Below are 15,314 nucleotides of genomic sequence, written 5' to 3'. Positions count from 1 at the left end.
CAGGTCACCACTGGAAGTTTGAGGGTGAATCAAATCACAGCAGTTTTGTGGGGCTCCATGAAGGTAGCCTGTCATTTGAAAGATGAATTTTTCAGGGTGAGGGGATTTATCTTTTTTTCTAATTATTCCTGCCTTGTTTTTTAGTGTGGGAGGCCACTTCAGAAATTTACAGATTGAAAGGTGGGATAGAAATGTCAAAAACGGATAAATGAAAAATGGTTCCACAGTGTGTGTGGCCTTGCAGCACAATTATCCTTTCCCCTCAGGATATTTTTGGCAGCAAAGATGAGGCCATCCCTTCACTACCAAAAAGACTGGACTATCAAGACTACCAAGTTTCTGGAGGAAAAATCCATTATAGGTTACAAGCCATGATGTGCATGTGCAACCTCCTGATTTTAGAAATGGGCTATGTCAGAATGCCAGATGCAAGGGAGGGCACCAGAATGAGGTCTCTTGTTATCTGGTGTGCTCCCTGGGGCATTTGGTGGGCTGCTGTGAGATACAGGAAGCTGGACTAGATGGGCCTATGGCCTGATCCAGTGGGGCTGTTCTTATGACTGCGCGTGGGGTGAGGAAGACTGGGTTCAGAGGACAAACACTGGAGCAGAAATTTTCAGCATTTTTCTTCTCATGGCACACTGATCTCTGTGGCCTTCTCTATGGTCTTCATATCTTGTGATGTCACTTCTGGTTTCTGGGAGACTTTTGTGGGTTCCACGACTCGGTTTCTTGAGCAACTGTCTGTAGTAGCAAATTGTCTGGCTCTGCCGGGGAAGGAGGAAGGACAATTTGTTACTACAAACAGTTGCTCTAGAAACCTTTTTGGCCAGAGGGCCGCACCAAATATCTGGCGTGGTGTGGAGGGCCGGAAAAAAATTTAAATATAAAATTTAAATAAATAAATTAGAGATGGAACTTAGATGAGTGAACTTTTGGAACTTAGATGATGGAACTTTTGTGGCATGCCAGTGTGCTGTTTGGAACTTAGATAATGGAACTTTTGTGGCACACCAGTGTGCTGCAGCACATCAGTTCAAAATTGCTGCCTGGAGGATATTTATTCTTGGAGCATAACTTGCTTTTCTGCCCCAGTGCGTGAAGGAGTTAATGCCTGCATGCTACCTTCTGCACATATGCATAACTTTAGCCAGCTGTAGTGTCTGGCAAAGGGTTTTTCTGCACAGATGTTAGTACCCTGGTTTCCACCCCTTTCCTCCCAGGTTTGCTCATAAACTTCAACTTTGGGAATAGAGACATAGATAAAGCATCTTTGAGGTTGTTCAAACAGTTTGATTTATTAGCTTTCGCCATATGGGAGCAAAACTAAAAAGTAGACCAAAGCAGAAAAACCACTGGACATGGATATCACTTATAACATTTTCATAATTCCATTCTCCCTTGGGGTTGCTGATTCAAATATTGTATAAAAGGAATTCAGTTTCTCCAAATTGCTGTTTTTTTACGTCATCCTCCTACAGCTAGTATTCTTCTTCATCAGTGTAGGATGTTCAAATCTTTCCACCTCACTGAATTAACATAGCTTATCTTACACATCTAGGATTGGCAGACAGGACTTCCTCATCAGAGGCAGGGCTCCAGTAAAGTTGGACTTGGGCAGAACCAAGGGAAACATTGAGAAGGTCCCTTGCAGCATGTGTCATTGACCAGCAGAAGAACTTCTAGCTTTCACATATAGGCTAATTGGTTCTGAGCTGTCTATGACAGATCAGGAGAAAGATCTTGGAGTGCTGGTGGACAGCTCAATGATAGTGTCAACCCAATGTGTGGTAGCGGTGAAGAAGGCAAATTCTATGTCTGGGATCATTAGAGAAGATATTGAGAATAAAATGGCTATTATAATATTGTACAAATTGATGGTAAGGCCACACATGGAGTATTGTGTCCAGTTCTGGTCACCACAAAGATATACAGTGGTGCCTCGCATAACGACATTAATTCGTTCCGCGAGTCCTTTCGTTATGCGAGTTTTTCGTTTTGCGAAGCGCATTTTCCCATAGGAATGCATTGAAATTTAATTAATGCGTTCCTATGGGCAAGAAAAGTCAGAACAAAGTCAAATTTGGTTTACAAAGTGTTTATTAAGTGCTCTTTAAAAGGCATACATACTGTACTGAGGATTTCAAAAACGGGGGGGGGATGCTGAGTGGGGAGCTTGAAGGCTGTAATCCTGTGCAGCTGCACTCAATTGCTTGCTTTTGCCGTGATCATGGAGGGAAACAAGGAAGCACAATGGGACTTACTTCTGAGGAGACACGCACAGGATTGTGCTGTAAGCTGGGGAGGAGAACAGAGCAGCTGCACTCAATTGCTTGCTTTTGCCGTGATCATGGGGGGAAACATGAAGGAAATGGGGCAGTGAGAGGGTGAATGAGCGATGGGGGGGATGCTGAGTGGGGAGTTTGAAGGCTGTAATCCTGTGCACACTTTCCTGGAAGCAAGCACAATGGGACTTACTTACATAAACTGACATGAAGAACCTCCCCTTACTAGGGTGGACGGGATCATAAACTGGCATGAAGATCCCTTCCTTAAAACAAACCAGAACAAACAAAAAAATTTGTCTTGTGAAGCACGGGTCATAAAAATTTGTTGTGCGAGTCACCAAAAATCGCAAAACGCTTTCGTTCTGCGAGTTTTTCGGTGCGCGAGGCATTCGTTATGCGAGGCACCACTGTAGTGGAAAAGGAAAAGATGCAGAAGAGAGCAACCAAAATGATTACTGGGCTGGGGCACCTCCCTTACAAGGAAAGGCTACAGCATTTGGGGCTCTTCAGTCTAGAAAAAAGGTGCCTGAGGGGGGACATGATTGAGACATACAAAATTATGCAGGGGGTGGATAGAGGAATGCTTTCTGTCTCACATAACACCAGAACCAAGAGACATCCACTAAAATTGAGTGTTGGGAGAGTTAGGACAGACGAAAGAAAATATTTATTTACCCAGTATGGAATTAGTCTGTGGAACTCCTTGCCACAGGGTGTGGTGATAGCATCTGGCCTCAATGCCTTTAAAAGGGGATTGGACAAATTTCTGGACAAAAAGTCCATCATGGGTTACAAGCTGTGATGGGTATGTGCAACCTCCTGACTTTAGAAGTGGACTACCTCAGAATGCCAGATGCAGGGGTGGACACTAAGATGTAGCTCTCTTGTTGGGCCACTGTGAGTTACAAGAAGCTGGACTAGGGCCTAATCCATCAGGGTTCTTTCTTTCATTTTTGTTTTTTCTTCTGAGGTGGCAGCTGGGTTGAACCTATCCTTTTACAAGGCACCCAGCTTACTGTGGTTGAGCAGTACCTGAGCATCTCTGTTGAGGTGTGATATGCAGTGGCCTCGGAAGCCAAGCTCAGTCTCCTGTCACTAACACTTTCAGAACTGATGGTATCTTTTGGCTTACTATTATGAACCCAAAAAGGATATGGAACTACAGACAATCCACAAACTGTGGTCACCCCAAAATCAGTGCAACAAGGTTCAGACATATTCACAATAACATGCTTTCATGAACTCTCTTGGTTAGCCTATATAGATGCTCAAGTATATAAATATATGAAACTGTCTCATATTAAGCCATTTCCGCCCAATGTTGCATATACACAACAGGGACCAAATGTGTACACCTGTGGGCCAGGCAAAAATGGGTTAAGTAAGACCCTTGGTCTATCTAGCTCACTGTTGTTGATGCTGATAGTCATCAGCTCTCTGTGGTTTCAGAAGAGAACTGTCCCAGCCCTGCCTGAAGATTCTGGGGATTGGACCAGGGACCTTCTGTATATAAAACATTTGGCCTCTTCCCTAAAGTTAGCCACCTTTTTTCCTCTAGCAGGAAAGATCCCTAGGAACTTGAACCAGCAGCTGCATGAGGTGTGCAGTACTTTCCCATTGGTTGTCCCTACTTGGGAAGTAGCTTTAAAGCCACCTGTAGTGGCTCCCAGGTAATGCTCTTCCCTTACCCCATTCCAATTGTTGTTCTGCCATCCATTTTTAGTATCTACCAGAAAAGTAGATGTGTATCATTTAATACCAACACTAGTATCTTAAATGGAAAATTTTGTGCCAAGGTAATCCCAAATCAGTGTAAAGAAGAACTGAATGCTGTGACTTGTAGCAAATATTGTACATATTATGTATCTACCTGTTCTGTATTATTCTGCTTCTGCTGGTCCTGGGAAAGTGACAAAAGCCTAGTCAGGGCACTGAAACCCTACCCATGACTAATGGAAACCCTGCTCAGACCTCCCTCTGGATTGTTTTGACTTCAGCAGACATTGCTTACGCATTCACAGACCTATCTTCACTCAGTATCTGACAAGCCTGGTTAATTAAGTTGTGGGGTATTGTTTTTATGGAAAGCATACCCATAGTTGTATGAAACTGAGAGAGGCTAGAATTTCTACAGATGCTTTCCAGGTGAAATGGCTCCACTTTATACCGTTCTTGTGGAGGGGAGGCACAAAATAACATGAAATAAGTGTTGTTGGATCAGGGCAATCTAGGCCAGGACCCTGTTTCCAACAGTGACCCATCCCCCTGATAAAGTCATCCAAGATAGTAGCCATCAGTGAGTGGCCTGAGGCAGTCCAATAGTGCCATCCTATCTGCTGCTGCTGTGCCCCCCCAAATGCGTACATGCCGTACTTGCTTCTTCTTCTATGTGATCTCATTAAACAAAGCAGGAAATGCAGAATGCAATGAAAGCACATTCCACATTTCCTGCTTTGTTCAAACAACTTACGCAGAGGACAAATTGAAGTAAGAGGGCCAGCTCCATCAGCAGCAGACTGGAAGGAGGCATCTCATTTCCACTTCCTTCCAATGGGCTCCCAGTTGTGAACATCTTCATTTGCATCATTGATGGGCTGGCTGTGCCTCTGATTTATGCCCAACAGGAGAATTTCTATGCATGTGGTATTCTATGCCAGGGGTGTCCAAACATTTTGGCAGGAAGGCCACATCATCTCTCTCACACTGTGTCGGGGGCCAGGAAAAAAAAAAGAATTAATTTACATTTAAAATTTGAATAAGTTTACATAAATGAATTTATTAGAGATGGAACTTATGAATGAATGAAGGTCTTAGTAGCTCAAGGCCTGTAAAAGGCCTTGCACAAGGCAAGGCTGACCTTTCCTTCACTGCTGCTGCCGCATCACAAATATGAAACAGCAAGCAGTGTAGGGAGCCCTCGTCGCACAGCTCACGCAAGCGGTCGAACAGTTGCCCTCATGCTGAGAGCAGCTGTGTTGGGCCAGCATGGGCTCCAGCAAGTCTCTGGAGGGCCAGAAGGTCATTGGAGACTGGGTGCTCCCTGCGGGCCAGATTGGGAGCCCCCAAGGGCCGCAAATGGCCCCAGGGCCGGGGTTTGGGCACCCCTGCTCTATGCAATACATTGGAAAGCACACGCACACACCACTTAACACCTCCACCCCCTTGCTGGCTTTCTGCTTTCCTGAAATTGTTCGTTTTCTTTTGGGAAGATTTTGCAACTTACTTAGAGCTCAGTCCTATTCAGTTTTCCAGGGCTGGTGCAGCCATGCCAATAGGGCATGCACTGCATCCTGTGGCGGGGAGGCAGTCACAGAGGCTTCCTTAACGTATGGGAACATTTGTTCTGTTATCTCAGGGCTGCATCATGGCTGCACTGGTGCTGGAAAATTGGATGGGCTGGCGGGCCTGTGCTGTATCCAGCGCAAGTTTGGGGCTGATTGCAGGCCAGCCCGGGGCTACAGGAAAAAATTCTCTTTTTATTCCAGGTAACACTGCAGCAGCCCCGATGGGGCTACTTGAATCTGTGCCACTTATAGAGGTGGCATAAATACAAGCAGCCCGGGGCTGGCCCAGGCTGCCCAGGAATGGGGATAGGGCGGCTCTGGCACAAGTGCCGAATCCTAGCTCCGCCTCCCACTCCCCAACTCCCAAACCACTACACTATCCTGGCTATCTTATATTTCTAATTATTGAAATAATGAACAGCGAATTTTGTTAGGTTTCTGTTTTAGTGTTTTGTTGAATTTCCAAAAACAAACATGGAGAATACAAAAATAATGTTCAGATGTTTAAAACCGGAAAATTATCCCCTCCCTTTAAAAGCCGAGGTGCTAAATTGCATGCATGGGATGTGTGCACATGCACAAAAGCATGCATGAGCCCACACCCCTTTGCCTAAAGCTTCATTGTACTTTTCCTGCACCTAGTTAATTTCACTACCAGTATGATTATTGCAAAGCTACATTCTCAACTGGATCACTACTGTCCCAACGCTGATGCCAGCAAAAGGACTTAGAGAAATAGGGCTTTTGGTGGAGATGAAAGAAACTGGAGGCCCTCTAGTTGCATTGAAATGATGCAGAATATATTGTCTCTTGGATTTTCCTTCTTTGAGCTTCACTGTCTTGCGCTGTCTTAGTATGATGAACCAGTGAGATGGTTTGCTGTGCCCTTTCTCTTGGTTTTTGCAACACAGGTAGTTTGAGGGAGAACTGTGCCACTGAAGCTTGTAAAATGGTTTCAGGAATGACTATCTGGGTTGCAAATGGGGAACAGGAGGTGGTGTGGTCCAGTGGATAGAGTGAGACTAGGTAGAGAGTCGAATCCTCATCCATGAACTTGCTTTCTGGCCTGGGTAACTTGCTGGTGCTCTTCTTGTGTTCCTCCAGTAGTGATTTGGAACAGCAATCACTGCTGCAGGGAGGGGTTACAATTAATGCAGTGGGTCGCGTGCTAAATTGTGAGTATAAATAGGGGCAGAGGTGGCTTGAAAGGCTGCTCTTTGTAAGGAAATGGCACAAGAAGTTCAGGTGTCTGTGTACAGAGCTGGCAGTGGTCCCTTTTGGGCAGGGATCTCTCCTGCACATGGTCTGCAACTTCCTGTCACAGCATAATCCCCCTTAATCCTGCTTTAGCTCTGTTAATTTTCCTCCTTTCCTCTCTTTCTGATCCGCTTTCTCTGTGGTGTATGAATCCCAATGTTCCTCAGCCAGACGAGTGGCTGAGGGGCAGCAGTGGCCTGCTAACCTTTCAGACTGTCTTCGGAGCACTTAGTACCATGCGGCAGGGGCCCTGGGATGGTGGTGCCTGAATGTGTCCCTTTCTCGTTGTCGTACAGGCTCTGCAGTCTCCGCCTGAAGAAGCTGACTGTGCTGAGGGAACTGGACAAGGAGCTAAGCTCTGTGCTCATTGCTGTGAAGATCCAGGTAAGCTTCTGATCTTGTGTCCTTAAGTGTCTTTGGGAGGCCATGGTGAATTCTAGCTATGTGGCCTGGGCTGTGCTTTGGCGTTTTTTACTAACCTTCACATTTCTCCCCAGTTGTGCTGTAAATCTAGGCTCTGTCTCTTGCACATTTTCATTTGCTGCCTGCTTGGTATAGGATATAATTTCAAAGCTATGGGAGGTCACCCTTCTCCATGTCTGGGCATTGTCTGTTGCCTCCTAGAAAGTAGTTTCTGATGCAGATGATAGCAGTTTTTTGGGAATTGCTACAGAGCGGTAGCAAAACGCCAAGAAGAGCCCAGTGCACTAGAATGTCTTTCTCGTGATGCGTAACAGCCCTTCAGCAATGAGGTTATTTCAATTCAGTGTTCAGTTTCCTCTGTTGTCATGCCTTTGCTTCCTTTTTGGGAATGTTTTATAAAACAATTCAAGAAAAAGTGTGGGAATGGAGGTGGCTATTCTGGGAACAGAAGCTAAGGAATCAGGGACATCCTCTGGATCCTCGTATTTAGTAGACCTGAAAGTCAAGGTTCACTCTAGAGGTCTATTTCCTAAGGGCTGATGATCTGTCCTTCTCTCTAACTATTTATCTATTGCTTTCCGGTTTCTCCAAGCTGTCTGTCCCTGGTGTCTGACTGACACACCAAACCAAGGTTAGCAAAATGAACAAATTAAAATTCAGTAGAATAAAGCATACCCACAAGCGTTAATATATATGGATTTCTGCTGTCTGTTTCCATTACTTGGGTTTCTTAATGTTGAATTCTTGACCCACTCTCTTCAGGACATCTGACTTAGAGCTTCTAAAACTGGTCTATTTCTCTTAATCCTCAGCAACTACCTGCAAAGCAAACCTCTCCCTGTCTTGGGGTCATCAAGAGCTGTAGAAAAGACTCTCTCTCTCATACATTAAACAAACTGTCACTTAATGAAATATATGCCTGTTTCACAGGAGGCCTTGTATTTTGAATTTAAGAAGTGGCATCCTAGTTTTCCATGCTCTCTGGTTTTCTTGGATACTTTCCATCAGGGGATTTTAAATGTTCAGTTCTTGTCCTTTGGGTCTCATAACCTTCTTGGAGTAAAAAAAAAAAAAAATGACTCGCATTATGAGGATATATGAACATGGTCTGTGTACCACTGAAATGGCTCTGTGCTAGAATGCAGCAGCTACTTAGTAACCTTTAACACTTATGCACAATAGGAAAGAAAGGTTAACCTTTTTACATGTCCTTTTTCTGCAGAGAATTATAATTTCCCAAGAGAGACTACTGGAAGCAAAAAGCTGGAGCTCCTTCTTTTATTAAGATTTTAAGGAGGGCAATGAGAAATGAATGAAGCAAACGTATCTTTGGAAACATGCATCTTACAGGCGCATACATCCAAGAGCCAAAATTGGTTGCAGCTCCCTGACAAGTGTACATTTAGTGGTGGCAAACTTGGGTTTGCTGCCACATAATCTGGGGTTCCTGTCAGGATGGGGGTTGAATCTCTGGATCTCTCTAGTAATGGTTTGTGCTCATGTAATAGACAATAATAATGAATGGATGTGACAAGCCTCTTTAGTACACTTCCATTGTATCTTGTCCTGTGTGTGGGGAGGGGAGGAAGACCAAGCGTTGCCCATTACTTTGTTTCTGAATTTGTGGTTTGTTCTGAGTATTTCCTTGATGCCCTTCAGTCTTTCCCTTTTTGTATGCAAGGTGAGAAAAGGAGTGTTGTATTGAAAGGAGAAAGTGACAGAGTTGTGATCCACACCTTGTATAGAAGAGTCTGCCTGTCGCTTGCTTCTCCTTTAGAAGATTGGCGTGGATGATCCTCTGCCCTTCCCCTGCATTCTGCAGCAAGAGTATTGAGGCAAGATGAGTGCATGGATTGCTTTGATCGAAGCAAAGGTCTTGCCCTCTCACCCTGCTGGCCGGTGCCCTTCCTGTGTTCTTGTCAGCTGTTAGTAAAGCTGCTGATGCTGGTGACAGCAGGCCGAAGTGAAGAGAGCCGGAGAGCTTTGCGTTCTGTCCAGGCGGTCTGTGTACTGCAGTCATTAGGATTTAAATCCAGGATTAGTCGTTGAAGCTGGTGTGTTAAAAGTCGCTCCAGGGCCTATTCTCTGCCTGCATATCAAGGCTGGTCTTTGCATGGAGGCCATGGGAAATATGAAGGGGCATGATGTGTAGAGCAGCTTGCTCATTCAATGGAAGGGTTCTGTGTCGCTGCCTGCAATTCCTTACGGTGACACGTAATTCTCCATGCACCAGGGCAGTCCATCTGGTGAGCCCACTCCAGCCAATATGACTGCTTTGCAGAGTCTGTTTCAGGCAAATTTCATGTGGTGGGTATTAGCTTATGCAGAGTCCTGTGTTCAGATCTCCTTTACCAAAGAGGAGACAAACCGGGTTAGCAGAAGTAGGGAACATCCTTAGTTCCGGGTGCGAAGCATAATCTGTTTTCTCTGCATTCCTCTGTTTGTAGACGACAAAAGTCTAAGTTGATGCTTCTTTTTTATTAAACGTGTTTTAGTTTTGATCATTTTTAAAATGCAAAATAGGGAACTTGACAAATTGCAAAAACAAATGCAAAACGTTTAACAAGGATGTTAACATCTAGTTTTGTTTTCTTTTTTTCCTTTTCTGCAGAAAGAAAAATACCAGACAGGTGCACTATTCTGTGTCTACAATATTCTCACATTCCAAAATAGCACTCCCTGCTCTCCCACCCTTTATTTAACCGCCTTTTGCTAGCTATTTCCTTTTTTATAAAATAAAAATGCAATTTTGTCTGTGCAGCTTCTTACAGAATTGTCTTATCTGTGAAATTTTTAAAATCGCAGAAACATTTTTCAAAAACTCATCAGCGTGTTTCAGATTTAGCTGAGCACTTGAGTGGTGTGGAGGTGCTATCTAGAACAAATACATCCAAACTTTATCAAACCTATCTCTCACAGGTGAAGGGTATTTGCTTTTCCACTTTGAAGTATGTTGAAGTCTTGCTGTAGTTAGTGTAGTTAGTTAGAGTTAGTTTTGCATGCCGTTAGTGCCTTTTTTTCCCAGGGGCAATACAGAATAATCAGAATGTGCACCTGTCAGTGAAGGTTCTGGGAAAAGGCAGGCTGACCGAGGGGAGTAGCTCCTAGTTAGTAGTGCTCAAGCAACCCCTTCCACTTTCCTTTTTCATTGGCTCAGCAGCTGAATTGGGAGGGAATTACTGCTGCCAGCATCCTATGCTAAAAGAGGCTAAGCGGGGGGGGGGGCGTTGTCTGGGGAAAAAACTCAAGAGGTTCTTATTTAAAATCAACCCACAGTAGTTCCTATGAACAATCATATGTGACAACCTGCTGCCTTTTCCATGAACATGGGCTAAGCAGACCAAGAGTTTATTAAAAATCCAAAAGAAAAAGAATTCAACAACAATGGGAGTGGGGAGAAGGTAGGAAAAGTACAGTTGGTATCCACAGAAGTTCTGTTCCAGAACCACGCCCCACAGATACTGAAATCCATGACTACCAGGGTCCCAGTTTAAATTACATTCAGTCCCATCTAGTGACAGAATGTGGTATAGTGTCTATACTAATGCATTTTAGGGTGACACTGGGAGACCCAGAAGTGAATCTTCAGAAAAGGTTTTAGCCCTGAAAGGCTTGGAAATGGCACAGTTTTACTGTGCAAAGGTAGGAAGTCTGATTTTCATGCGCTTTTTAATATAAAGACATTTAAATTGGGATGCTGGCATCCACAGTGACTCAACTCCATAGATGCTGGATCCGCAGATGCTGGGGTCCCAGTTCAAATGCTGGGGTCCCATTGTACAAGCAGTTGTTGGTTGGCAACCTTCAGTCTCGAAAGACTATGGTATAAGCCTACAGCACCCGGTATTCCCAGGCAGTCTCCCATCCAAGTACTAACACAAGCAGGCTGATGGACAATACCTGAACTCAGCTGAGGGATCCCAGAGGAAAAGTTTGACTAAATTGAATACAATAACTAGTATTATCAAGCCGTGGGAGCCATGAAGCTACTTGCGAGCAAAGGACACAGACCCCCAACCAGTAAAGTTTACAGGCTGACTTGGAGTGAAAAGAGCAAGTAAAACAAAATTAACTCCCTAAACATGTCTTGTCAGAAATACAATCCCTTTTATCAGGATAGTCATTGTCCTGGGAATACCAGGCCCTGCACTTACTGGAGAGTAATTGGCTGTACTTTCTGCAAACTGACACTGAATTTCGTGGCAGATCTGGCAGACACACCACAGGCGTGCTTGAACTTAAGTAACTGGTTGGCTACTCCAACCATGAAGGACTCAAAGCACATGGCTGCTTCAGACAACCATGATTGAAATGATATTGCAGACAAAGGCTGCAGCAGGAGGATGTCCCAGCAGTGTTTAGGTTACTGAACCAGCACAGACGCTTCTGAGTGGAATGAGAAGGGAAAAATGTGGGAGGGCATTCATCATGGTACCCAGTGCCATTTTATTTTTGAGTTGGCCTTCCATAAATGCAGATAAATCCCTCCCCCTTTTCCAGCACAGGTTTGGATGATCCTTGTTGATGGGTTTAATTGGGGTGGGGCAATATACCATTAATTTGTATGTTAGCTCTTTGATGTTAATTGAAGAAGAGATGAGAGGCTGTCCTTTCTGGCTCAAGACTTTGCTTCAAGTACTGATTCTAAAGAAGGCCTGCTGATCAGTTTCTGGAGAGCTGACCACAAAATGTCTGCTCTTTGCAGACAGACCAGCTTTGCTTTCCCTATGCAGCATTTGTTGTTAGGATTGAGTGCCACTCCCTTCCATAGTTGCATTAGTAGCCATCTGCATTCTGCAGAAATTCAACAGCTTCAGTAGGAAGGGATGTTGTTGAAAGGGCTTCAGTCTTTGAATATGGGTTCTGGTTTTTACCCTGATGGGCATGTGTTTTGCAAATGTGTTTACTCTGAATAAAAACCATGTGTGTGTCAGGGGCTTGGTTAGAGCTTCAAATGGCATAGGCCAAAAACAAATGAACAAAAGAAAATGGGTAAGAGTAACCTTGACTGTGGAAGCACACAGGCTTTTTTTTTAAGTGCGCAGGCAGTGTTTAGATGCAAGAGTGCCCTCTAAAATTCCAGTATTTTACTTCAGAACAATTTAATTGCCTAGTAGCTGTACTAGGCGAAGTTCCGCATCACCTCCCTTGCACTAGCAGTGTTCTCCCTTTGTAAAGTCTGAATGCTGCCATGGCAAAGATGCACATGGAGGTAAATTCCATTGTTAGAACAGATGGGAAAATGCCACTGCAAATGCAGCCTCACAATGTTCTGATAAGAAATTAATGGATTTCTTGTGCTGTTGTGCAGACCTTCATTCTGTCAAAATAGTTTTAGTCTAATTTTTCAATAGTTGCAAATCCTATGGTTCTTGTTTGATGTTCTTGTCTTTCTTTTACACCCCAGATTTAAGGCATCTTCTTGCTTTCCTGTAATAAACAAGATAATATTTTCCAACCTTTTGCGTGTCTCAAATGGCTGGAGCAATTTCTTTGAAACAGAAACAAATTCAGAAAATAGAAAACCTATGCCCCAAAGGGATGCTTTTTCTAGAGGCTTGTTAGTATCTGGGACACAAAGATGCAGAATGGAAATGGCTTTTGCAGCGTCAGTAGAATGTATCACAATCATGGAGGCCTTTGCAATTCAGACACAGGGCATAGACACAGAATAGAATTGCCCAACACTGTGACAGGACTACTTTATGAATACAAATGCGATCTCTCCATGCCAACAATCCCCTAATGTTGGCTTAATCTTGTAGCTGTGACTTGTAACAATGATGTTTGGTCACTGTGGGAATGAAATTGTCTGGGTCTAGTCTGTCCTACTATCTTCCAGGAAATTGTGGAAATTAGGAGTGGTGGGGTATTTGAGGATCTGGGTTAGTTGACAGGGATTAAATGAGCAGGGCAGTAAGTTTTGCATAAATTGATTTTTAATTGTGTTTTTATTCCACTGTTGCCTGCCCACTCCACTTCGTATTCTTCAGTCAACTATGTTAAATAGAGAGCTAGTGTAGTGTAGTAGTTAGAGCATTGGACTGAAATCTCCACTTGGCCATGAAACGGTATCTTGGGTCAGTTTAACTTTTTCACATAGTTTACTTAATCCACATTTGGGTATGCTGCTTTCTGATTGTTGAAGGAAGGATGAGATACAAAGGTGGTTGATAATAAGTTTGAGGGAGAGAGACTGGATCAAGGTTACCTAGTGAACTTCTTGACTGGCTCTCCAGTCCACCCACTAGACCGCCCTAGTTCTCTTTGAAGACCAGGGTACAAGCACCTGGGAATCCTGGCACAATCAGGTGTAGAAAGGTGTTCAGTGGCTTACATGTATCACCCACCCATTATGGGTGTGCAGCATGAGCTGCCCTGTGATTTAGGGGGAGTGGTGCTTGGCCTTCCCAGTTACCTCTGCTCTCTCCTCTCAGAAACTCTTAAGAGGTGGGTAGAAGGTCTTGCCGCAACCCCCAGGCCACAGTCTCTTCCTATCACAGTGCTGTTGCAAGTCTGCAACCTGCATTCTTTGTAGTTCTGTTCAGCTCTGACACCATGTCACAATTAGGAATGCAGGGATGGGTGGCTGCAATAGTGGCTTGTAATTTTGAGTGGCTACTATGTCGGTGCTCGTAAGAGGTCAAGCATCTGACTGGAGAACGTTCTAGTATGTTTGTGGGTGCAAAAGAGAAAAATTAGAGTTTGGAGGGCTGTTGCTTTCCCTTCAGCTTCCTAGCTGGAGGGAGCAGGAGGTGTTGCAAAAACCAAGGCCAGTCCAAGCTCATTTCCTATTTGTGTTTCATTTCCATAGCACACAGTGATTCCCAGCATGAATAATTACAGAGGCTGAAGAACAAAAACAAGTTGTTAACTAAATTTGCGGGTGATTATTTAGGTGTCACAACCAGCTGTTAAGAGGGTGGAATAATAACACCCAGAGAACCTAGAAAGAATAAAAATAAGGGCTAGAAATTAACACAATAAGTATGCTGCAGTTAAATGCGCTTTGAGAAGGCTGAGGTAGCCATAGAGGGGCATGAGGCTTGGCTTTGGGGAGCAAAACATATCATTCCCTCCTTCCTTCCTTGATGGCTTTGACCCACGGCTAGCAATTTTTCCATGACTGCTCATAATATGAAATGCTGGTATTTGGGTGATCTCCTCAAAGGCTGAAATACCAGCAAGATCTCAAGCTAATAGGCTGGTAATTGGGGAAATAGAATTACATTCCTCAGAAAAAACAATGGAATCTTGTGGCACCTTTTAAAGGCGTAATAAATGTATTGAAGCGTAAGCTTTCTCCTTCAATAAATTTGAAATTAAATTTAAAGCTTCAATAAGCTTGTTAATCTCAAAGTGCCACAAGAACCTTTCTTGCTTTTACTGCAACAGACTAACCTTGGTGCACCCCCTTCAAGCTCTTCCTGAGTAGTGGTGGTGGTTCAGCTCTTCTTTCTTCTGCCACATAATTGGAATAGGGCCAAAACACACTTCAGGTCAGTTCACACAAGCAGGTAAGTGTGTCGAGCAGCTCCGATGTGGAATCTGGTACATTAGGAAGCAGTCATAAGATTGCTTTACCACTTGCCCACAGAGGTCATTCCAGTGCACATTTATCATAACACTGCTTATGGTTCTATAATCCTGGGTCAAGAGTCTCCTACAGATCATGGGAGGCTCAAGAGGTGATGCTCCATCCAGAAATTGATGTTTGGAGCAGTGTTGCCCAGAAGCCCAAGAAAACTTCACGGTTCTCAGCATAATTTCAGGTGCTGTTTATATATCCTGTAATTTGGGATATATGAGATGAAGTGTTGATTCTTGTTCTTTTAAATGACCCTGGATCAGGGAGAGAAAGACTAGTAGCTGCATTTAATTATTGAGGGTTAAGTAAGTTACATTAGGAAATGTTTAACTGTGTGAAACGAACACATCACTGTTGAAAAACAGGCTGGCGCATGCTTAATTCCTAGGGATTACTAATTCCTGTTACTAATAGTGGTTGCAGTTCAAGAGCTTCAAATAATGGCAATTAATTCTCTTTCTTCTGATTGAGATC

General features: G+C 43.9%; 1 protein-coding gene across 3 annotated transcripts in view; it reads left to right on the top strand.

Annotated features, from left to right (window-relative positions):
- Positions 1-15,314, top strand: part of LOC136648696 (phosphofurin acidic cluster sorting protein 1-like) — a 164,579-nt gene that overhangs the window by 106,718 nt on the left and 42,547 nt on the right. For all 3 annotated transcript variants that reach the window (XM_066624901.1, XM_066624892.1, XM_066624910.1), the window contains exon 2: positions 7,126-7,213. In XM_066624901.1, coding sequence (XP_066480998.1) covers positions 7,126-7,213 — 88 coding nt within the window. The remainder of the gene's footprint in view (positions 1-7,125; positions 7,214-15,314) is intronic.

This window comes from Tiliqua scincoides, chromosome 1 (assembly GCF_035046505.1).
Source record: "Tiliqua scincoides isolate rTilSci1 chromosome 1, rTilSci1.hap2, whole genome shotgun sequence".
NCBI classification, from domain to species: Eukaryota; Metazoa; Chordata; class Lepidosauria; order Squamata; family Scincidae; genus Tiliqua; species Tiliqua scincoides.
Note: the sequence above shows the minus strand (reverse complement) of the source record. Positions and strands in the feature narration are given on the sequence as shown.